Source organism: Piliocolobus tephrosceles, chromosome 5 (genome assembly GCF_002776525.5).
Source record: "Piliocolobus tephrosceles isolate RC106 chromosome 5, ASM277652v3, whole genome shotgun sequence".
NCBI lineage: Eukaryota > Metazoa > Chordata > Mammalia > Primates > Cercopithecidae > Piliocolobus > Piliocolobus tephrosceles.
This window is the reverse complement of record NC_045438.1, coordinates 35,961,906-35,986,461: the sequence shown is the minus strand read 5'-3', so window position 1 is coordinate 35,986,461 and position 24,556 is coordinate 35,961,906. Positions and strand designations below refer to the sequence as shown.

Genomic DNA, 24,556 nt, shown 5'->3' with positions numbered 1-24,556 from the left:
CCACAAAGGTTGAGAAAGGGAGTAATAAGCCTGTCTAGTCTCTACAGTAGGGAGGCAGCAAGGTAGAAGGGGACTGAAAAGAGCTGTTAGCAGTCAGCTAATGAGTAGTATCTGCCAGTCACCACACAGCATGTGGCATCTACCCTAGGCAGTGTTCTAAGACAAGCCATCTACTAGAATTCTTGATTGTCTATGGATAACCATCTTCAAGCCAGGGGTTGGTCTGAAACAATCGGATGTCAGCATGAGAGCTAAGAAGAGGGTTGAGCGCAAGGCAAGAGGATAGTGCTTTGTTGAGTACCAATATGATATCCAAATATCTCTCTAAATTCTTATCAGTGACCCAATTATATAGCTTAGCCAGCCATAAATTCAACTATCCCTGCTTCAGTCCTACACCTCTTTACAAGCTTGTTTTGTTCATCATATATTTATTTAATAAGTGGCCACAGACATTGGTTCAGTTGCTCAATGCTGACATTGATGATTCAGGATATTAATCATAATCATACTACTGATGATTCAGGATCATCAATATTCCATAAATATTAATGGAGTAATAGGCACTTGGCTAGGTGCTCGGGATCCGACAGTGAAGAAAACAAATTTATTTTTTAGAGAAAGAGAGAGACTACTGAAACAAAATTTTCTATGTGTGTATATATATATATTTATGTATGCACACACACATGCACACGGATGCATTTCCTTAAATCTCAGATTAAGTCTCTGTTTATGCACCTATAATCCTGTTACTCTCCTTGGTAACAATTACTACAATTTCAGTAATTATTTGTGAAATACATATATGCATACATTTAACATATACAATGTATTCATATTTAATTCAAATTTAATAGATGTATTAAATTTCCAGTAGAATCTCCAGATGATAATAAGTATTATGGAATAAACAAAGTTAAATAAGGGACAGTGTAAAGGCATGGCTAGAATGTGAGAGGGCAAAAGTATTGTCTATAATTTACAGACGAATCAGGGGAATTTAGAACTACATGCTACAGCTACAAACCTTCATGCTGTCTCCTTTAAAGGGAAGCTGGCAGACATTTCTGCTTTGGAGAAAAGAGGAAGGAAATGCACTGTGCTCAGAGCTAAAATGCACAGTTTGTGCTGCACACACAGGCTCTGTTCTCATTGGATCATATTTCTAGCTTCTTAAATTCTTTTATTTGGCCAATTAACTTGAAAGGCATGTGAGTGTGGTCTTCAAAATGTAGCCTTGCTCCTGAGTAGCACTTCAGTATACACTTGGCTTTAGAGTGATCTAAGCTCCTCCCCAGTTTGTTTTCTTCATTTTAAAAACTAATTTGAGGCTCTAGCGTGGACCAATGTATACTTGGATATTCCCCAGCCATTAGGCACTGGAAATTTATCAAGGAAAGCTGGCGCCGCTCATTTGTTTCTGTGTTAGCTGTATGAGATTTTTATATCGGATTCAAAAATACAGTTTATTGCTCTTCTTCCTACCTCTCTTATTAGTCTGTGGTCATCTCCATCTTTTAACTTTATTCAGGCTAATTTTACCTTATCCTTCAGGTCACAACAAAATGAAAACTTCCTTAAAAAAGAATTTCCCTAAATCCAGACACAGTGGCTCACACCTGTAATCCCAGCATTTTGGGAGTTTGAGGCAGGAGAATCATTTGAGCCCAGGAGTTTGAGACCAGCCTGAGCAACACAGCAAGACCACAGCTCTATAAAAAATTTTAAAACTAGCCGGGCATAAGGCCAGGCAAAGTGGCTCATGCCTGTAATCCCAGCACTTTGGGAGGTCAAGGTGGGTGGATTGCTTGAGCTCAGGAGTTTGAGATCAGCCTGGGCAACATGGTGAAACCCCATCTCTACAAAGCACCCAAAAAAAACCCTGTGGTCCCAGCTATTTGGGAGGTCGAGGTGGAAGGATGGCTTGAGCCAGAGAGGTGGAGGTTGCAGTCAGCTTAGACTGTGCCACTGTATCCCAGCCTAGGTGATACAGCCAGACTCTATCTCAAAAAAAAAAAAAAAAAAAATTAGCCAGGTATGGTGGTGTACGCCTGTATTCCCAGCTATCTGGGAGGCTGAGGCAAGAAGATCATTTGAGCCCAGGAGTTTGAGGCTGCAGTAAGCTACGATCATGCCCCTGCACTGCAGCCTAGGTGACCGAGTGAGACCCTGTCTCAAAAGAAAGAAAAAGAATTTCCTTAAAACGTAGACTAAGTTACATTCTTGGTTATGCTCCTTTAATCTCTTCCCATTGCTCTCCTTGGGAATGATGATCACGATTTCAGTACTTGTGTAATTCCTTGTTTAACAGCTATCTCCCTCAGTAGGCAGTAAGCTCCATGAGGGCAGGGGCCATGTCTGTCTTGCTCAGGTCTTTATCTCAGTGTCTCACCATGTCGGTCACACACAGTGTCACTTGATAATATTCACCCAATTAATAAATATATTTAGTTTCCAAATTACTAACTAGCACAGTCTTCAGGATAGGTAGGGTGGTGGGTGCTGTGATTGTGAAACTTGCCCAGATTCCTCTCAGGAACAGACGACTGGGTTCTGTCCCCTTCCTGATGCTAGGGGTGCTGCTAGTAGACACACTCAGCCGTCAGTCTTCCTCTGGGGAATATCTCCATGAAAGAAATGGACAGACCGCAAATCATGTGCCATTTCAGGGACAGATGGTATTCAATGGCTAATCAGTGTTGGGCTTTAAGGCCCAGCCCCTCATACCAACTCAACAGACCTTTACAAGGCCATCCCAACTCCAGAGCGCCCCTTGGGAGTCTTTATTGGGATGGCATCACAGATCAACTTCTTCCTAGGCTCTGCTTCTTCCACCTCCCCTTCACAAAGGTTTATTCCAAGAGCACTCCCTAATCAATGTCTTATACCTTAATCTCGACCTCAGAGTTTACTGCCAGGGTAACCCAGTGTGTGACGAGTACTACAAAAATGTTTACAAGCTGGATACCATATGTTGTCGTACTCCATAAACGCCTAAACAGTAAAGATCAGTTATTTTTCCTTGCATCCTTACAACGACTAGAAGGCGTCTTTCGTATAGTGGACATCAGAAACGCATCAAAGAAAATATTCTCCCTAAACTTAGTCTAGATTGAGCTAAATTCTTCTGATTCAAAATGTGGCCCTATTGAAAGGGGGCACTGGCATCCCCGGTGTATTTTGTCCGAAATACAAAATCTCAAGACCCAACCTGAATTGGAACTACTGAATCAAAATCTGCATTTTATCAAGATCCGCAGAAGGTTCACATGTACGTTGAAGTTTGACCAGTACTCAGCTAAGGGATTTATTAATACAAGTAAAACGATCAGGCTGATAATCCCTTAAGGATTTTCCGTCTTTAAAAATTTTCTTTAACACTAGTAATCATGCACTCTTTCACTCAACAAATATTAATTGAGTACCAAGTAAAGATGTCAGCTCTACGGAGCTTACATTTCAGGAGAAAACAAATATCAAGGTGTACATTATAGTGTACAGCAAGGTGAAAAGTGCCATGAAGAAACAGTAGAGGGAAAGTAAGGAGGAGGAGAGGGTGTGTCACAATTTAAAATTTTTACAAAAGGTCATGATACTCAGAATTGAAGCAGGTGAGATCATTAGACATACGCACGTTTAAACACAAGCGCTCAATGATTTAGCAAAGTGACTGCAGTGGAATGGGAGAGATGCAAAATAACAGACAAACCCAAACCCAGAGAGGCAAGAGAGCAGACCTCTGCATGAGAGGCTGCCTAATAAACTGATTTGACACTGAATTGCTGAGAAGGTAATGCAAATAGTTTTTTCCTCCAAGAACAAAGTAGTTCTTGGCCAAGCCGATTTGATTTGGGCTGTAGGAATCTGCACAAACCACTTCACTAGCTAAGTCTTAGGATCCCCAAATGAAAAAGCAGGGACTGGAAATGAATTTTGAAGTCTCTTTCTTTTCTACAAATGTCAGGCTCCAAGACACCCAGGTGAAGTCTAAGAGTTAGTAAAATAAGGATTGTGGCTCGGCTGTGGCCTAATGCAAACTTTCGCAACCCCAGGATACTGAAAAAAACTGGAAGAAGAATTGCGGAATGGGATGCCAGGCTGAAAGACTTTAACCTTTGCACTCAAGTTCCTCCCACACCGAGAAACCCAGGTCCCGACCACAGGGCGCCCTGCTCACCGCGGGGTGCGGCGCCTGAGTCCGCCTCCTGAGTGAGCCTCCTGAGTCAGCCTCCTGCGGCTTCCCGGACTTGGCCCCGCCCACGCCCTGGTCCCGCCTCCTGCCGCCGCCGACACAGACCCCGGTGACGGAAGTGACGCAAGGCGGAGGCTGGAGGGCCGCGCCGGGCCCGGCCCGCAGTAGCTCTGGGTTGGAGCCGGCGTCCGTCGGTAGCAGCATGGCTCTCCTCTTTCTTCTGCTCCTTGTCATGCAGAGTGTGAGCAGGGCTGAGATGGTCACCGCGGATCTGGGGCCGTCCTCAGGTACCGTCGCTCGCGGCAGGGCTGCGGCCGGGTGGGACGAGGGGGAGGGCGGGATCCGCCCCAGCCGAGAAGCCCCGCCCCGCTTCTCCGCAGTTGCCCTTTCCTGGGACCCCTGCGTCGGGCCCTGAGCGGGCGACGGGGACGCGAGACTGGGGCCCAGTGGTTTGCACTCGTCAGTTCCCTGGTTGCAGCCACAACAAATCACGCCGCTTATTTTTCTGACTCTTGTAATCCACTTTTAAATATGATTGTGCGCTGCAGAAGGACGTTGCCGGTCAATGTGGGACAGCGTGGTCTCATAAGATTATAATATCGTTTTCTTACTGTACTTTTTTTATGGTTAGATACGCAGATACTCACTAGTATGCTGCGGTTGCCTGCAGTGTTCAGTGCAGTGACAGGCTGTACAGGTTCATGCCCTGGAGCAGTAGGCTGTGTCATCTGGGTTTGTGTCAGTGCGCTACTGCCCGAAGAAATTGCCTAAGGGGACATTTCTCCATTTCTCAGAACGGATCTCCGTCGTTAAGTGACGCATGACTGTGAATGTCCTGACCAGCATGTGACGATGTGGTCTCAGTTCGTGGCTTAAATACTTCTTACGGGGGGAGACTCAAAGTGCTTAGGGTAGGAGAGTATGCATTCTGTCGCCAGCTGAGAAGTAAGTGGCAGCGGAGAAGTGGCCAGTCTCAGTCTGGAAGTGGTGGATTGCCGGCACTCACTTGCAGATTTGGCAATAGGTCTCTTCGTCTGGGTTTGTTCTTCGGAGCATTTTATTTCCACCTGCTTATTGACATTTCCTAGGAAACAAATGTTGAGGATGGCTTTTCTGAAGTGCAGAGTAATTGTGATTACGAGCTTCAGAGAAATCAGTAAACCTTTTCAATTCCTTTTCTTTTTTATTATGTTATGATTTATGATTCATACGGACTTTGAAAGGTCCACGTTTTGGTTCTGTGTTCACAACAATCTTCTAGAGTCTAGAGTAGGCGTTGTCTCTCTATGGATGAGAAATTGAGTTGCGGAGAGGCCTGCCCAACTGGCAGAGAGATCATAGCCACTCAGTGGGGAGCTGCTCAGTTTGGCTCCAGAGTCCAAGTTCTTAACTGCTCTGCCAGGCTTAAGTCAGTCATCCACATGGGCAGTTGCAGTACTTTGCCGTAAGAGCTTGCACTTAGGCACAGACTAAAGGAAAGCAAGGTGGGGTGCTTGTCTCTTTTAGGGAAGTTAGCAAAGACTTAACAAAGGTGACTCCAGTGTTGGAACCAGAGGTGCAGAGACTGAGGTGCAGAGGTGTGATAGCATGTTGAATTCGTGGAATATTAAGCGTTTTATTGTAAACTGTGTGTGAGAGCTTACAAGGGGAGATAGGTTAGGTGGAGAAGTACAAACCAAATAATCAATTGCCATATTATGTGTACCAGCAGTAAACCTAGCTTTATTAACTTAAGCAAAAAGAGGAATTTATTGTCTCAGAAAAACCAGAGTTAAACAGAAAATTAGAGATGCCAGCTGGGTCTCAAGAAGCTAGAACCAGGAACCCAAACTGCTAGGACTCTCCATTTCTTATTTCTGACTGTTGGCATTGACAGCTTTCCACACTTGGCAGGAATCATGGATTCTGACAGCTTCTGGGTTTTGACATCTTGCAGCCTCCTCCATCCTAACAAAATCCCAGGGAAAGGCTCTGATTTGCCCAGCTAGGTTCAGGTGCCAGCTTGCATGGGAAGGACATTCTCGTAAAGGGTGAGGTTGGGTTACCAGAAGAAGCGGAATGGCGTGCCTGAAAGAAGTACAGGTGTTGAGCCAACAAAATAATACACCCACTATGCCTTGCTGAAGTCAGTCATTATTTACTAATGCTGACATCATTGGATTATCAATTACAAAGGGAAATGATTTTATGCAGAATCAGACATGCCATTTAGAAAGACCAGTCATCTTATAAAGTAGTTTGAGGGTAAACACAAGGCCCATTAGGAGGCTGCTGCTTAAGTTGGAGTCAATGAGAAGTAGTTTTAAGTGGAGAAGAGGACAGTTAGAAGAACATTTAGAAGGAAGAGTTAGTAGCCCTCTGACTGGATGTCAGCAGAGAAAGAGGATAATGCTAGCTCAGGCATAGCATAAAAGCAAGTGCCAGGCCCTTCCTTCTGAGTACGGGGTGCTCCTAAGCATGTAACCCTTATGAGTGCACAATTGCACGTCCTTGTAGCCTGCCCTGGGAGGAGGATTTCCTGTCCGCCTCCCATGGGAAGATCAACTTCAGCCTTCTATATTCTGCAGAAACTTTAGAATTTGTCTCTGTACCTCTGGTTCTAAAACTGGGGTCACCTTTGTGAAGCCTTTCCTGACTCTTCTAGCAGAGACAGGCACCCCGGCCCTGCTTTTCATTAGTTTTAGTGAGCCCTCCTTTTAAAGTGCATTTCTAACACATTTCTCTAGATTTTTCGGTGCATTATTCTAGATTTTGTTGTGTTCCCTGTTCTTTTAAAGTTAATTTAAAACACAAAGTCTCCAAAGTAGGAAGAAACCTACAATGCTCTGGCTCTTGCTTAGCTTCCCAGCCTTATTCTTACTGTTGCTGGGCTTGACTCTATAAAAGTAGAACAGGGAAGCAGACAAGAGAATATCATGATATAGTCAGTCTCCAGGAAATCCAAGTGTTTAGGAATGTATTGTGTTACATTCATGGGCTTTTCATTAATACTTCTTAAGTGAAAATGAAATCGGTATGTGCCACTTAATCAGTAGTATTTCACTCTTCATACACTTCTACACATAAAAGTAGTATATATACTTTTAAGTGAATCAGGGTGTGCCACTGGCTTTCTTTATCCAGATGGGTGTCCCACTCTGAGTAATAGCTGAAGAGCTAGGCTGGACTTTACACCAACTGCAAGGCTCTTCACTGACCTTGCACAGTTTATCAGCTATGCTTCCTACTAATTATCTGACTTTAGGATAAAGCCTTGAGTACTGTTTAAATTTTTCACTATTTCTTTGGATTCTATAGTTATTTCCGAGATTCAAAATACACAGGATAATACATTTTAATTATATTTATTGAATAGGGTATTGAATTTTCTTTTTCACTTTATTCTGATTCATGATTCATACAGACTTTGAAAGGACCACATTTTGGTTCTATATAAAAGAAAACCTAGGCTAGGAGCAGTGCCTCATGGCTGTAATCCCAGCACATTGGCAGAAGGATCACTTGAGCCCTGAAATTCAAGACCAGCCTGGGCAACATGGCAAAACCCCATCTATACAAAAAAATACAAAAATTAACCCTATGTGGTGGCATGTGCCTGTAGTCCTAGCTACTGGGGAGGCTAAGGTAGGAGGATCACTTGAGCCCAGGAGGTCGAGGCTGCAGTGAGCCATGATTGCACCACTGCACTCCAGCTTGGGCAACAGAGCAAGACTCTGTCTCATCTGTGTATGTGTGTGTGTGTGTGTATGAAAACCTAAAGAAAAGTAATAGTTTTAAACAGCTGTCTTACAAAATTTGGCAGCATACCAATAGTGCAGTTGCTTTACAAACTAGATGAGTAATTAATGGTTCAATTTTGAGTGAACAAAGAATCAGAATGAGGTTTGAACCAGAATGAAGTGAATTCCTAACAGAAAGGAATTTATTTGTAATTTTCTTACTAAAGGGGTATCTTTATTTTAGATTATCCTAATGCATAGTAATCAGAATACTAGGTATCTGTTTAAGTCTCGTGCATTTTTAAGAAATTATTCATTTTAATACATTGTTCGACTTTTGCGGTGGCCATAATTGTGATAATGTAATAAAATCAGGAAACATTACTTGAAGCAGAATTACTTGAAGCAGATGCTTGTGAAGTCACCAGAAAATAGTCTTCTCCAATTCCAGTTGGAATATGGAGGTTATTTACCCCTTATTTTATTAAACGATCACAAAGATGTTGGAAGCATTTTTCTTAATTAAAACCAACAAAACTTTGCATATTGTCGTTACGTAACTTCTCTGAGGCTCTGTTTTCTCATTGGTAAAATATATATGATAACATTGTCTCCCTCACAGGATGGATGTGATGAGTATCTGAGGTAATGCATTAAAAAGGTGAGCACATTTTGTGTCTTGTAGTAAATACTTAATATTTTAGGGATTATTCAATAATGTACATTATTATTTTAACAACTATATCTTTAAATATTAAATTCCTTTAGTCTTATGTGAGAAATTGCGTTGGCTTTTAAAAAGACAAACTTGACCAGATCAGTATGAGAAACTTAAAATAGGCTCAGCATCTAACTCATTCTTCCATCTCTTCCAACAGACAAAAATAGTTTGTTCTTTCAGTAGACTGGAAAAGCTTGCATTGTTTTTTCATTTCTTAAACTATTTCTCAATTCAGAATGAGTTAGTCCAAAAGACAATTAGTGTTGAGAAATGACTTCTCTCAGGGACTAGATGGGTCTGGTCCAGTCAGAACTAATGCCAGCCCAAACCCAACTAGATGAGATTGAATAAATAGGAGTAAGAATAAAGCCCTGAATTTCAAGTCAGAAAAGTGGCTAAGCAAATATTTATTGGGTAAGCCCCAACTTGGTGGTGGTGTGAGGGAAAAATATAGGAGAGGTTAGTTACTTACAAGTTCACTGCAGGCCACTATGTGTTATGCCTGGCTCTTTAAAAAGAAAAATTTCAATTAGAAGATTTCAGTGAACACCTGAAACATCACATGCAAGAATTCTCAAAATGTCCTACTCAGCTTAAACCTGGGGGATGCGGCTCCTTGCTAAAGTGAACGTTGGAAAGCATTAAGAAAAATAGTCATTTTATCAGCACCGGAAGCCATTCAGGAGGTAGATTGTAATCAAATATATTCTGACAAAAATACAAAGGCCTTGATTTGGTACTTTTCATTTATTCGGTGTGGATTTCTTATGCTGGTTCTGTTTGCCATGCAGATGAAACCTTTGTGACAGTCCCCATTCCTGTCCCTGTATCTTTAACATGGGGAAGGTGTTAGATCTTTTCTGAGGGTTGTTCTTTCAGAAAAGATCCAGATGCTTTCATTTGAAACATTGTTTTTGAGTTGTAGCGTGAGATGACTTAAAATCCAGAACAATAGTTTACTTCATCCTCACTTCCTTATGCTTCTCAGTGTGCTCTTCCATGAAAGAGGTTGGCGAGCAGGTTGTCGGATGATTTCTGTAGAGTCCATAGCCCCGTTCCACCATAGGTGTACATAACTTTTATACAGTCTTTTTACACTAGTGTGTTAAGATGGGTGATGAACTCCTCGGGCTGTCGTTTTTTGAAGAGACACAGATGCTTTTAGTGGTTACAAGATGGAGCACAGGTAGCAGCCCTGGTTCCTGTCACCCACATATGCGGAGGAAATGGCCAGCGTCCTCAGACTATACTGCAGGTATCTGTAGTTTGCCATCCACCCTGCATTCACCAACATTTATTGCAGAGCTATCACGACTGCTATGTTTTGGTCCTTTGTGACATTCTTATTGTCCTGTCGGTAGCACTGCTCTATATCACCTGCTGATCTTCACTGCTCCTTTATTTTGTCTCTCTTTTTTCATATCCTGTCTCTTCTGGCTTATCAGCTTTCTGAGGAAACAGTTGGCTTTAACCAGGGCCCTCCTTTTTTTCTGCATTGTAATTAAAGTGTTAGGAAAAACAAATTATTCTCTCCTGTGTTTGGTTTTCTTAAATTCTTAGCTGTGAGTTGTAGGGGAGTTCTGGGAATTAGATCTTAAAATAGCTAAAGTTTACTCCGGATAGTATGCAGATGTAATATATTAAATAATTCTAAGCACGTTTCCAAAAGCAACATGAGCTACACAAAACTATCTATCTTGGCATTTTCAAGAGATGAGAAAATCTGTAAGATGATCTTATTTCATGAAATCACTCTGGTAAGATCTTTTCTTAAGCCCCAGAGATAATAATACTCTTTTGCTATTTCTACATATATTTTTATTTACATAGTATAAATATATTAGACGTTTATTGTAAGTCTTAATTAATCTGAATATATAACAATTTAAACCTCACATTACAAAATTCTGAAGCTTAGGAAAACTGTTTATGTCTGTCATATTATTTTGGCAAATAATGTTTGGCAAAAAGTAATATTTGGCAAAACAAAGGCAGATGTCTCATAACCACATAGTTTCTCCTCTGGTAGCATTAAAAACCACAGGTTACATCTTTTGGGTGTAAGTTTTTCTTTTAACCTAGTAGTAATTTCTTTTTCTATAAATCATTGAAATCTTTTCCTCCTACCACCTGTCTGTCTTGCTTTGAAAGCTATGATTTAAGTCCTTGTCCTAGTCTAACCATATCAGGCTTTTACTTAAATTATAGGAAACATACTTTGGTTCACATTAAAAACTAATCTAATGCTGCACAAGCCTCCTCCTGTTTGTAGTTTTCCATTGTGTGATTCAATAGCCCCTTCCTAAGTACAAATGCACTTTTTTTGATACTCTGGTATGCAGATTGGCTTTTATATGCCTTTTTCTCACATACAGGAATTTCAGGTTGAGTATATACCATTATAAAGCCATTCCTATTGGGAATAATTAAAAAGAAGGCCTTAGGCAGGGCCCGGTGACTCATGCCTGTAATATCAGCACTTTGGGAGTCCCAGGTGGGCTGTTCACCAGGTCAGGAGTTTGAGACCAGCCTGACCAACATTGTGAAACCCCATCTCTACTAAAAATACAAAAATTAGCCGGGTGTGGTGGTGCACACCTGTAATCTCAGCTACTCAGGAGGCTGAGGCAGGAGAATCACTTGAACCCAGGAGGTGGAGGTTGTAGTGAGCAGAGATTGCACTCCAACCTGGGCAACAGAGTGAGACTCCTTCTCAAAAAAAAAAAAAAGGTGGATGCATGGGGCTTAAAAGGAAGCGAAGGATTTCCAGTCTTGGAAACCAGAGGAATGGCGATCCTTGCTATGTAGTGGCAGAAAGCTGAGTGACACTGTAGCTTTCAGTGATACCAAAAGTAGAGAATGTCTGAGGAGCTGTATGATCTAGCTCAGGAGGTTTCTAAGCAAAGTGCTGAAAGTGCCACCTGGTTTTTTCTTGGGCCTTATGGTAACAGGTGAGACTGCTCAATCATGGGAAGAACTGTTAAAAAGAAACCAGGACCACCTGGTCTGAATATTCTCAGCCTCTCAAGAGGCAAAAAAAATGCCAAAATGAAGAAATGGCCTCTGAAGGAAGGCTCAGATTTAGTATGAGTTTCCTTAGCATCAAGTACCTCTCTTTTCTGGTTGAAAAAGTGTGTTTATATGTGTAATTGTCATTTGATATTAATGTTGATTGAACCCAGGTGAAGAGGAGTGACTTTTATTTCTACCTAAAATATGGATTGTGAAGTATTTGAGTTGTTTCAGGAGGTTGAGGTGCAAGCATGTGATAGAAAAAAGACGCTCTTAAGGAAGCCTCAGTATACCCTGCTATGAATAGCCATGGGAACTCTACAAAAAACAAAGCGCCAAGGCTACTCTGGCGAGAACAGTGCTGTTGGGATCACCTACAAGGAAGTTGCTTAGAGAACCAGAGATGGCAGGTACCAACAGTCTTCAGCAGCGCTTCTGGAAGCAGAAGGAGAAAAACTAGGTGTCTGGTCACTGACCACAAAAAGGTCAAGTTAGTAGTATGAAGTATTTGAATCTTCAGACCCTCCTAGGTTTATAATCTCAACCTTTTGGCCCAAATTATTACACCATTTTGGTAAATAATATAGAAGTTAGATATTTTGGCAATAACCAAATCTATTCATTTGTTTCAGGGGAGCCATGAAATATACTGGTTTACTGTAAAGCATTCTAAGTTTTTCCTCATAAATTTTTTTTTTAAAGAAGAACACTTAAATTGTAAACATAAAGCAGGGTTTCTCAACCTTGGCACTACTAGCATTTTGGGCTATATTATTTTTTGTTGTGGAGGCTGTTCAGTGCATTTTAGGATATTTAGCAGCACCCTTGGTCTCTGCCCTCTAGATGCCAGCAGTACCTACCCCCCGCATTTCTTCTCCAGGTTGTGAGAGCCAAAAATGTCTACCGACATTGATTGCCTGTCTCCTGGGCAACAAAATCACTTCCCACAGAGAACCGCTACAATAAAGGAAAAAATAATCAGAAAAAGAAAATAATAATGGTGATAGCATTTAATGGTTCATTAGTGCCAATTATTTACCTAAATAACTCTTGATCCATGTTCTGCTTTGAAAATATATGTGTTAAATAACTGTAAATTAAGGCAATATACCAGTTTGGTCTTGAATATTAGAATTTTTGTTTTGGGGAAAATATAGATTTTCCCTTCATCAGTAAGCAAATATCTTAGGGATATGAAAGTAACACCTCACTTGAAAGATCAGGAAATCTGAAGTATTTAGCAGTGTGGCCAAGAAAGAACCCAAGTTTATTAATGTTTGACCCAGGGAGTATTTTTCTTATTTAAGCAGTCTGCTTGATATAAATATAAATAATCATCATTATCATCCAAGGCACTTTGAAAAAATAGAAACTTCTGTCCCTCTCACAATTTTTGAGGATGATTATAAGTTATGTTTGGAAGCCCCTGTTCTTGTCCACATTGCCATTCATTTATTTGTTTTAATTATGTAAGTAAATCATGTTTAATAGAATGTTCCAGCTAGGTGAGATTGAATAACCATAAATTTGGGGTCACATCACTAACTGTATACATTCATGTTTATAAAGAAGTGAAGGGAGAAAGGAGAAGTGTGTGTGTTCAGTTTTCCAAGGGGTGTTGGGTAACAACCTTTTTACACCAAATAGTGGGGAAAAATGACTACCTTTTTTTTTTTTTTTTTTTTTCTTTTTTAAGAGAACTGAATGCAGTGGCACAGTCACAGCTCACTGCAACCTTGACCTCCTGGGCTCAAGCGATCTTCCTCAGCCTCCCAAGTAGCTGAAACTACAGGCACAGGCCTCTACCTGGCTTATTTTTTAATTGTTTGTGGAGATGGGGTCTCCAGCTCCTGAGCTCAACAGATCCTCCCACCTCAGACTCCCGAAGTGCTGGGATTATAGGCGTGGGCCACCGCACCTGGCCTGTGACTATTTTTAATAACTAGATTTTGGTAGTGTCTGATTAGATGTTAAAATGACTTCTCTCTGTCCTGTTGCATGACTCTTTCAAGTCTTATCAACAGATGTTTTCTGAAAGGTTTAAAAGAGTGAAGGCAAGAAGAAATGTTGGGTATGTTTTGTAAAAAGCCCTGCACACCCCAGAGAGCAGAATGTTTATGAAACTGGAATGTGTGGCTCCATTGTTCAATCTTTAGGTATCTACTCCTGTACTATAGAAAAAGTGTTGAAGGCATAATAGTATTATGTGTAGAGTTGAGAGGTTGGTGGTACTTTAGAGTGAAATTGGCCATCCTTAGTGTAGCCAGTTCCTCTGTAGACATTTGTATTAGTCTGTTTTCATGCTGCTGATAAAGACATACACAAGGCTGGGAAGAAAAAGGTGTTTAATTGGACTTACAGTTCCACATGGCTGGGGGGGCCTCAGAATCATGGCAAGGGCGAAAGGCACTTCTTACATGGTGACAGCAAGAGAAAAATGAGGAAGAAGCAAAAGCAGAAGGCCCTGATAAACCCGTCAGATCTCTTGAGACTTATTCACTATCAAGAGACTAGCATGGGAAAGACCAGCCCCTGTGATTCAATTACCTCCCCCGGGTCCCTCCCACAACATATGGGAATTCCGAGAGATACAGTTCAAGTTCAGATTTGGATGGGGACACAGCCAAACCATATCAATGTTGAATACAATCTGCAGTATCAAATATTGAAAATTCTAGTGATGAAATGAGGATTATTATTACAGTAGTCAGTTCATTTGATTATAAAACTTCTACCATATTATGAGAATTTATTGCTTCATGATGTACTTGTGTTTCCTTTATATTGCAATGTTTCCATAATTTAAAATGAATCAGAACTCTTCTACAGATTTTTCAATAAAATTAACTTCTAGATATCTACTCTTAATTTAAATGATTTTGGTATCCTGGTGAATTCTGCTTTTCTTCAAATGTACATATCTGACTAATGTGGCATCTTACAATAAGGTTTTCCAATATTAATGTTAGTTTCTTACAATTGTCCATTTTACTTTTTTATTCTCTTACAGTGCCTATACCAACTAATGTTACAATTGAGTCCTATAACATGAACACCATCGTATATTGGGAGTACCAGAGCATGCCACAGGTCTCTGTTTTTACTGTAGAGGTTAAGAACTATGGGTGAGTGTCACTCTTTGATTTATCCATTTTTGTTTAGGTCCTTGCAAATTCCACAACTGTGTTCTCCTTTCATCATCCTTCCCACATGGCAAAACATCCTGAACTGCTTGTAGATGTCCAAAAGTGCTAAAGATGTAAATTCTTTGCCAGTTATTTCTTGCCTCTTACTTCCTCTTCCTTATCAGTATTGAAGTAGAGAAGTATCACTAAACTGAGATTAGCATGACAAATAAAGGAAGTATGTTGTCTTCCTATAGTGTATGTAGTTTTTAGTAGAACAATATAAATTTCAAAAAACTTTTTTGACAACTGTTAGTTTTTGTAATGTGCTTAATCCTATAATTAACATGTATATTAATGAAATTTAGGGTTGTTTAAAAAAGCAGATTTTTAAAAAATTGAATGTGGAATGTGGCTTGCATAGGTCTTACATTTTGAATTGAGACTCTTTACTGTAACGGAGTTTGTAGTTCTTCTAACTAAAGAGTAAGGGCTTCCTACTTTCTCTAGCATCTCCATCCTATTCTTACTCTGTAATCTGCTCTTTCTACCGCTTTGTGCTGTGAATAAAAAGCAAAGCACAGGCAGAAATGGTTTGAGTTTATTTAATAACAGTAAAAGTTATCTTCACTTTTTTTTATTCTTTTTAGTGTTAAGAATGCAGAATGGATTGATGCCTGCATCAATATTTCTCATCATTATTGTAATATTTCTGATCATGTTGGTGATCCATCAAATTCTCTTTGGGTCAGAGTTAAAGCCAGGGTTGGACAAAAAGAATCTGCCTATGCAAAGTCAAAAGAATTTGCTGTGTGCCGAGATGGTGAGTAGAATGTGTACACATGTAAATTTTAAATTGGAAAACATACATGTCTTCTATATATTTGCTTTTATTAGCAGTTGCTGAAAATTATCACAGTGCTTAAGAAGCACTTGGAGGTATTTAGAGAATCAGTACAGGTTGAGCATCCCAAGTCTGGAAACCAGAATGCTCCAAAATCTGAAATTTTTTGAGCACCAGCATGGTACTCAAAAGAAATACTCATTGGAGCATTTTGGATGTTCAGATTTGGAATGTTCAACTGGTAAGTATAATGCAAATATTCCAGAATCCAGAAAAAAAAAAACTCAGAAACCGAAAACACTGCTGGTCTCAAGCATTTTGGATAAGGGATACTCAACCTGTATCCTTCTCCCCTTCTTTTAAGCCCCACAAAATAGGGCTAACAGGTGGCCATCACTTTGCTGCTTCTATGCTATGACATTTCCACTTCATACAATTATGGGTCTGTGCTGCCCAGCAGTCCCCTGCACCACCCTTGCCCTTCCCATCTTTTGTCATTCATTTGTAAGTTATATTCACTAAGGACTTTGGCAGCTAACTCTTATTCTTAATGCCTGGGGAGTTTGAATACCACCTTAATACATTTCAAAATTGCAGAGTTCCTTATTCTCTTCAGCCACCGTGATTTTCAGATCTTCATTCTTCCAGCATCCCACTCCCATAGTGTACCTGATGTTTGCTGTCACCTCAAACTCCTGAATCTTTAGTGCCAGTTCCTGTTTTCGAACTATGACATCCTGCCTTAGCTCTCAGACCCTCACTCCTAGGTGAAAGACACCTTTAGTCACTTGACTCCTCCCTGGTCTTCTAGCCCCTGGGTCCCTTTCCTTCTAGCCTCACTACCTTGCTCTGCTCCTGCCTTTCAGATTGTGCCTCCTTGGTCTCTTCTACAGGCTGTTCCTCTCCTTGCCCTTTAAATACTTTTCTTCCCCAGAGTCCACACTTTTGTCATCTGATTACCACACCGTCTGCATGTTAGATTTTTTTCCATATAGATTTATCAAGGGCCTACTATGTGCCGGAAAGTATACCGGGCCCTGAGGATACAGCGATGCGTTAAAAACAGACCTGCCTGGCACACAGTGGTACACAGTAATATGTGAAGACTAGATAAATGGTTCACCAACAAAGTCTCAAACATCAAAGACCTAATAAACATTTATGGAGTAAGTTCTGATCTTTCACAGTAGAAAGTTTTGATGAGGAAAGATAATTAATGCCATTTCTGAAGCGTTTCTTAGAAACCAGGCTTCTTAATCCACAGAAGCAAAGATAAAGGAAAAATTACTTAATAGAGTTTATATTATGTGAAGTCTTTTTTAAACCAAAATTTATAACTATTTTTGTTTATAACTAGAAATGAAAGTAAACTGCTAAAGAGGCATTTAGATTAAATAAGAGTGCTTCTTTCCTGAGATTTATGAAACATTTGTGTATAAAGGACACAGACTATCTTCTAGATATTTGTGGAGTGGTTTAAATGTGGTCCTGCTTTAGAACAACCAGAACAAAAAAAGAATAGGCTGATTGACAGATTCTGGTAATTTTATGAAATGTACCATGAAGCTCCAAGTACTTATGATACTTCCTCCTCCTCCTTCCCCAGGAAAAATTGGACCACCTAAACTGGATATCAGAAAGGAGGAGAAGCAAATCATGATTGACGTATTTCACCCTTCAGTTTTTGTAAATGGAGAAGAGCAGGAAGTCGATTATGATCCAGAAACTACCTGTTACATTAAGGTGTACAATGTGTACGTGAGAATGAATGGAAGTGAGGTATGTGTTTCTATTTCACATTTTTCATAATGGAAATTCTTGTGTAGCTAGCAAAAGTTGTTTCTTTCTGTAGTGTAATGAAAATAGAATGCTTATAAATATTCAAGCAAGACTCACAGATCATAGATTTTGATAAGAAAAAAAATACATGAATGCTATTGAAGCAAAAATGATACGGAGTTAGTCACTGACACTGACTACATGAATACATTTACGTTTTTATTTGCTTCACTTAGCAGAACGGCTCTAATCTCGGATTTTTCCCGGTACACCTCCATTGCTCCACTAGTAAAATGAGGATTTTCTTCCTCATTGGCAGTGATGTAAAGTAATATTAATACTTCTGTTTCTCACCAGCTAAGTTTCTGGACAAATGAGTAGGACAAATGAACATTTGTTAGTTTAACAACTAACAATAAACATTCCTGCAATTTGAGTTTTTAAATTAACCGTCTTTATAAAGAATATAACAGATGCATAGTATCGTGCTATGTTGAAGTAACAAATTGACTTATTGATATCAAAGCTATTTTTAGACATGTTCAAATCAGTCATATATGTTTTCTTCAGTTGTTTGACCAGGACTAGTATGGTGATTTTTTTTTTTTAATGCAGATTAAAAGAAGCTGTGCATTTTCACTGTTTTCTTTTTCCATCTAGATCCAGTATAAAATACTCACGCAGAAGGAAGATGATTGCGACGAGATTCAGTGCCAGTTAGCGATTCCAGTGTCCTCAGTGAATTCTCAGTACTGTGTTTCAGCAGAAGGAGTCTTACATGTATGGGGTGTTACAACTGAAAAGTCAAAAGAAGTTTGTATTACCATTTTCAATAGCAACATAAAAGGTAAATTCTTACCATTTTTCTTCTAAATATAGAGGGAGCAGTAACTCAAATAGGATCATGTGAGGAAAGCAAACTCATTTGCAGTTTCAAAAGATCTGTTTTAACAATATTCAGTTCCATTAGTTCCATTCCTTAGAAAAGTTCAAAATTAAAAATAAAGCAATTTCTCACACATTAAAAGATATAGAACAACCAATTTGGAAAGCCATGTGATGGCCCCTTGACCCAGGAAAGAAAAAAATATAATAAGTACATAAAACTGCACAAATGTTTGCATTTCAGGGTTATGAATTATAAGTCAGTTTGTTACTTCACTATAGCAAGATGTTATGAATCCAGTAAAATGTTCTCTATGGGGATTGTAATTTAAAGACTGAAGAGCAGGAATGCTCATTGATTACAGCTGTATGATGTGGACTGGACAAAGACTTGCGATTAATATCCAGAAAAGTTTATAGATGGGTTTGAATAATAAATAGTGGGTCATTTTTATAGCATTTTACAATAATTAATTTATTTCATCTTTTAATGGGGGGGTTGGGAGGTAGAGATATATATGTTAGAACTTGAACTTTAGAACTGTTACTCTCAGGTGTCAGGTATCTTAAAGAAGTTTGGACTTTTCTTTGTAGTTATGAAATGTAAGTGTTCATTATAGGTAATTTATAAAATATGAAAAGCCAGAAGAAAACAATATGATCTGTAGTTCTACCATGCAAAAGTACCCCATTACTCACAGTTTGATATTTTCTTTAGTTTTTCTACATAGATATGATCATATTGTATATATGATTTTATATATTGCTTTAAGCATATATTATAAATATTTTTCCATTTTATTTCAGATACTTCATTAATATTAATGTAGAATATTTCACTATATAAATTATGTATTTAATGTTTTATTGTTTTTGGACTTTTAAGAGTATAGGAGTTTTCACTATGACAACTCATGCTTTGATGATTTTTTGTGTATGGGTGTGTATATATCTATATATACATATATGTGTATATATATACATTTTTTTCTAGGAATTTTTTAGAATATATTTCATAGGTTTAAAAATTTACTAAAATTTTATGATGCAAGTATATTTTCAAAGAATGGAAATACAGGCTGAAGAGTCAGAACAAACACCTAAAATTCAATACTAATAACTTCAAGCCATTATATGAAGGTTTCAAATAGGTGACTTAAAGCAGTGCAATGCATTTTATGCTAATTTTCATTATGCTATTTGAAAAATAAAACCCTTCTTAATGCTCAAAATTTGAAATACTGCAAATGCCCCAGATTTGTTTTTAGCCTGAATTATAAACTGCACTGATAATATGGCCACACTATAGCATCGCTGTGGCTCCTGAGCAGCAGCCCCTGCCTGCTTGCCTCAGTGCCTTGCAGCCAGCACTTGCTCAGCCCATGGGACTTCTAACGACACTAAAGGGAGTGGTTTTGTAGTTATTTTTTACTTTTGTAATGATTTAACTTTTTTCACATCCTGTAGTAAGCGTAATAGAAGCATTCATTAACTAGTAACTTCCATAGTTAGAAAATTCTAGGTGACAAAATGCCCTAAAGGAAGCCAGACATTGCCACAGAATGTTAGAGTGCTGTTAATTGGAAGAGAGAACTATGAAAAAAAAATACTGAAGACTGTGCTGCAGAAATAAAAAGCAGCATTAGAGCAAAATACACAATGGTGATTCTAGATGTCTGTGCTTGGACACAAATCTTTCCTATTTTATATTATTTATGTCTGGTTTGTAATTAAGGGGACTTTATTCCTGTGCAACATTCCTGTGTGCATGTACATCTGTGAAGCTTTATAAGTATTTGCAGTCATGAAATAAATAAATGTAACAGAAAATTCTGAGGAGTGGGGGCTAAATCATTTTAAGAGCTATAAACATTGCCAGAATTTCTTTCTTTTTTTTGTTTTGTTTTGTTTTTGTTTTTGTTTTTCTTGAAATGGAGTCTCACTCTGTCACCAGGCTGGAGTCCAGTGGCACAATCTCAGCTCTCTGTTACCTCCACCTCCCGGGTTCAAGTGATTCTCCTGCCTCAGCCTCCCGCATAGCTGGGAGTACAGGCACACGCCACCACACCCAGCGAATTTTTGTATTTTTAGTAGAGATGGGGTTTCACCATGTTGGCCAGGATGGTCTCGATCTCTTGATCTCATGATCTCATGATCCACCCACCTTAGCCTCCCAAAGTGCTGGGATTACAGGCATGACCCACTGTGCCCAGCTGCCAGAATTTATTTCTAAGGAGAGATATTTTTAAAATTCTTCTTTTGCATTTTTAACTGAAAGAAGTACATAACCCTGGAAACACACTGTATGTAGGGCTGTAAGGAAATTATTGTGGAAAAGCTATTTTAATTATATTATGTCATAGCAGAATAGTCCCAGAAAGTTCTAGAATTGCAGAGCTGGGAAGAATCATATTGCTATCCAAGACAGATACTTAATTTTTTACTCAGAGTTCCTAACTTCTGCTTCCTTTAGTGTTCTTTAAAACTCTGGCCATATTCACTAATGTGTAAATCTATTCAAGAATGGCACTAAGACTTTTTGATAGATAATAGCAGTATTCCATCTTAATTGTAATTTGCGATTTCTGCCTTTTTTAAGGTTCTCTTTGGATTCCAGTTGTTGCTGCTTTACTACTCTTTCTAGTACTTAGCGTGGTATTGATCTGTTTTTATATTAAGAAGATTAATCCATTGAAGGAAAAAAGCATAATATTACCCAAGTCCTTGGTAATGTATTTAATTTTTTTTGTACACACTATAAGGTTAACTTGAACCATTTTTGATAGTTTCTTAAATTATGTTTTTAAAGTGGAATGATATTCAACAGCATGTCGCCTGCCATCAATCAGTCTACCACACATCCAAAATGACATACTGTGTCTTTTGCTATGCAGCAGTTTTTGTTTGTTTGTTTTGTTTTGTTTTTCTCAGGGCAAAAACACAGACAATTCTGTTAAAGATCTTAAAGTCTAGTGGAAAGAAAAGATAAGTATACATTGGATTTATACAGTGTGATAGGTTCAAAGGTTTATACCTGAGCCTGTGAGGACTTTGTCCAGCTTTGGGATGGGGTTAGTCATGGCTTTTCCAGAGGCAATGCCTGAGCAGTCTTGAGAGACATACAGGAGTTTAGGCACTAGGGGACAGAATGTGCCAAGGTGCAGAGCCAAGAAAGCATGACTTTGAAAGATCTGCAAATATGGAAACACTTCATTATTGTTGGAGTATAAAAGGAAAGTTGGCCAAAAATGAGACTAACAGGAGTTTGATGATTTTTATGTCCAACATTTCAAAGCATTTGATGAAAAGAACATTTAAAGGTAACAGAATAGTATCTATTTGAATCAAATATGACAGGAATAATATCTGTGATGCTCAAAGGGCACATTAAAATTTGCTATTAAAAAAACTACCTTTAAGTACAGTGGATAAGAACTCTCAACAATTAGTAGTCAACTCACAAATGAATTGTAATATTTTATTTTTTACTAGTAATTAAGCACAAAGCAACCTTGCAGTATGCCATTTTACACTAGAGAAGGAAAAAGAAACCGGGATATCCAGTAGTAGTAGGATAATGGGTAAATGCTGGTTAAAAGTAATCTAGCCCTGGTAAGAAGAAAAGCACACAGTGGGTATTCAGTGTAATAGTGCCATAAACATGCCATTTCTTCAATATAGTCACTCCAATCTTAAAAAATGTATTATAAGGAAATAATTTCATAAATAAAAAGATGTGCAGGATATTTAACATGTTGTATAGCTAGTAAAAATTGGAAACATTTCCACATCTATTAGAGAAATTATTTATCAATATAAAGAAATAATATGAGCCACTAAAAATTACAATGATGAAGGCAAGTAATGAGAATATTAAGTAGATGTGCTCACTTTGCAGACATAATATGCATACATGTGGAAGATAATTGTATCTGGGTTCTCTAGAGGGACAGAATTAATGGAATATATATATAAGTATCGAGATATATATATAAAGGGGAGTTTATTTAGTATTAACTCACACGATCAAAGGTCCCACAATACGCTGTCTGCAGGCTGAGGAGCAAGGAGAGCCAGTCCAAGCAATGTTCAAGGGCAGGAAGCATCCAACACGGGAGAAAGATGTGGGCTGGGAGGCTAGACCAATCTCTCTTTTCACATTTTTCTGCCTGCTTATATTCTAGCCATGCTGGCAGCTGATTAGATTGTGCCCACTCGGATTAACGGAGGGTCTGCTTTTCCCAGCCCACTGACTCAAATGTTACTGTCCTTTGGCAACACCCTCACAGACACCCCCAGGATCAATACTTTGTATCCTTCAGTCCAATCAAGTTGACACTCAGTATTAACCGTCACAGTAATGTTTCAAAAAGCAACGTATATTAGTAAGATATCTTTGTGCACATGTACCCTAGAACTTACAGTATAATAATAATAAAAAAAGATATCTGATGGCTTTTTAAAAATGGCTAAAACTTTGTTTTTAATCTTACTATGGTACCTTTCATTAAAAAGAAAAGGCAGCCATCTGATTCACCCGTTATCCTAAATGTGCCATTTGGTGGTCCATTACTTTAGACATTTGTTTTTTTGAGGGTAGGCACTTAAGCTTAACAATTTTTTATCTTTAATCAAATTTTTCTCCCCATAGATCTCTGTGGTCAGAAGTGCTACTTTAGAGACAAAACCTGAATCAAAATATGTATCACTCATCACATCATACCAGCCATTTTCCTTAGAAAAGGAGGTGGTCTGTGAAGAGCCGTTGTCTCCAGCAACAGTTCCAGGCATGCATACCGAAGACAATCCAGGAAAAGTAGAGCATACAGAAGAACTTTCTAGTATAACAGAAGTGGTGACTACTGAAGAAAACATTCCTGACATGGCCCCGGGCAGCCGTCTGACTCCAATAGAGAGAGAGAGTTCTTCACCTTTAAGTAGTAACCAGTCTGAACCCTGCAGCGTCGCTTTAAACTCCTATCACTCCAGAAATTGTTCTGATAGTGATCCCTCCAGAAATGGTTTTGATACTGATTCCAGCTGTCTGGAATCACATAACTCCTTATCTGATTCAGAATTTCCCCCAAATAATAAAGGTGAAATAAAAACAGAAGGACAAGAGCTCATAACAGTAATAAAAGCCCCCACCTCCTTTGGTTATGATAAACCGCATGTGCTAGTGGATCTACTTGTGGATGATGGCCGTAAAGAGTCCTTGATTGGTTACAGACCAACAGAAGGTTCCAAAGAATTTTCATGAGATCAGCTAAGATCCACCAACTTTGAAGTCTCATTTTCCTGGACAGTTTTCTGCTTTAATTTCATGAAAAGATTATGATCTCAGAAACTGTATCTTAGTTGGTATCAACCAAATGGAGTGACTTAGTGTAGATAAAAGTGTAAAGAGGATGTGTGGCATTTTCAATTTTGGCCTGAAAACTACAAAGACTTTTTTTTTTGTTTTTTTTTTTTTAACAAAAAAAGTAATTTTTGACCCTTTACATCCAGATAGGTTAGTAGTAACAAGGAACAGTATCCAGTACTCCTTGCTCCTAGGTGAGCAGGTGATGCTCCAGGGACCTTTGTAGCCACTTCACTTTTTTTCTTTTCTCTGCCTTGATATAGCATATGTTTTTGTAAGTTTTATGCATACAGTAATTTTAAGTGGTTAATTTCAGAAGAAATTCTGTAAGCTTTTCAAAATTGGACTTAAAATCTAATTCAAACTAATAAAATTAATGGAATATGTAAATAGAAACGTATATATTTTTTATGAAACATTACAGTTAGAGATTTTTAAATAAAGAATTTTAAAACTCGTTTTTATATTCATTTATTTAAGCACTTAGGCAGTCTTTCATAGTTAAGCAGAATATTTTTATATCCCGTGCTTATTTCCATGCATTAATGCTATAGAATTATTTGCTAATCGTTCATATTTAATATTTAAAACAACCCTAAAATTAATATTTTTAGATGGTCCTTACAGGTCTATGTTTCAGTGTTTAACACCCAGTGTGCAGAACACTGTTCCAAGTGGTTTGAGAAGAAAAGATTTCGCTGTAGAGCATGTGAATTGAGGAGTCTAGCATAAAGGTGGTGGGCAGAGCCATGGAAATGGATGAAGGAACCTTGAGAATTACATGGTGTGGAAAGAATCCCCAGTGAGAGGCAAAGCCAAGAGTTAATATATATGTTATACAAGGATTTATTGGAATTACTAAGAGGATAGAAATATTCAGAAATTAATATGAATCTGTGAATTAATCCGCCAAA

General features: G+C 38.6%; 1 protein-coding gene across 2 annotated transcripts; it reads left to right on the top strand.

The window, feature by feature from the left end:
• Nucleotides 1-4,296: 4,296 nt before the first annotated feature.
• On the top strand, nucleotides 4,297-24,099 carry IFNGR1 (interferon gamma receptor 1). 2 transcript variants are annotated; one of them, XM_023190951.2, is made up of 7 exons: nucleotides 4,297-4,482; nucleotides 14,658-14,772; nucleotides 15,423-15,595; nucleotides 17,223-17,395; nucleotides 18,056-18,242; nucleotides 20,880-21,007; nucleotides 22,932-24,097. In XM_023190951.2, exons 1-7 carry the CDS (start codon nucleotides 4,398-4,400, stop codon nucleotides 23,538-23,540), a joined length of 1,470 nt encoding a protein of 489 aa, XP_023046719.1. In that variant the 5' UTR covers nucleotides 4,297-4,397; the 3' UTR covers nucleotides 23,541-24,097. The 2 variants fall into 2 exon arrangements, with proteins under 2 accessions (XP_023046719.1, XP_023046720.1); XM_023190952.1 differs by lacking the exon at nucleotides 4,297-4,482 and adding an exon at nucleotides 8,557-8,575 and having other exon boundaries at nucleotides 22,932-24,099.
• The last annotated feature ends 457 nt before the right edge of the window (nucleotides 24,100-24,556 follow it).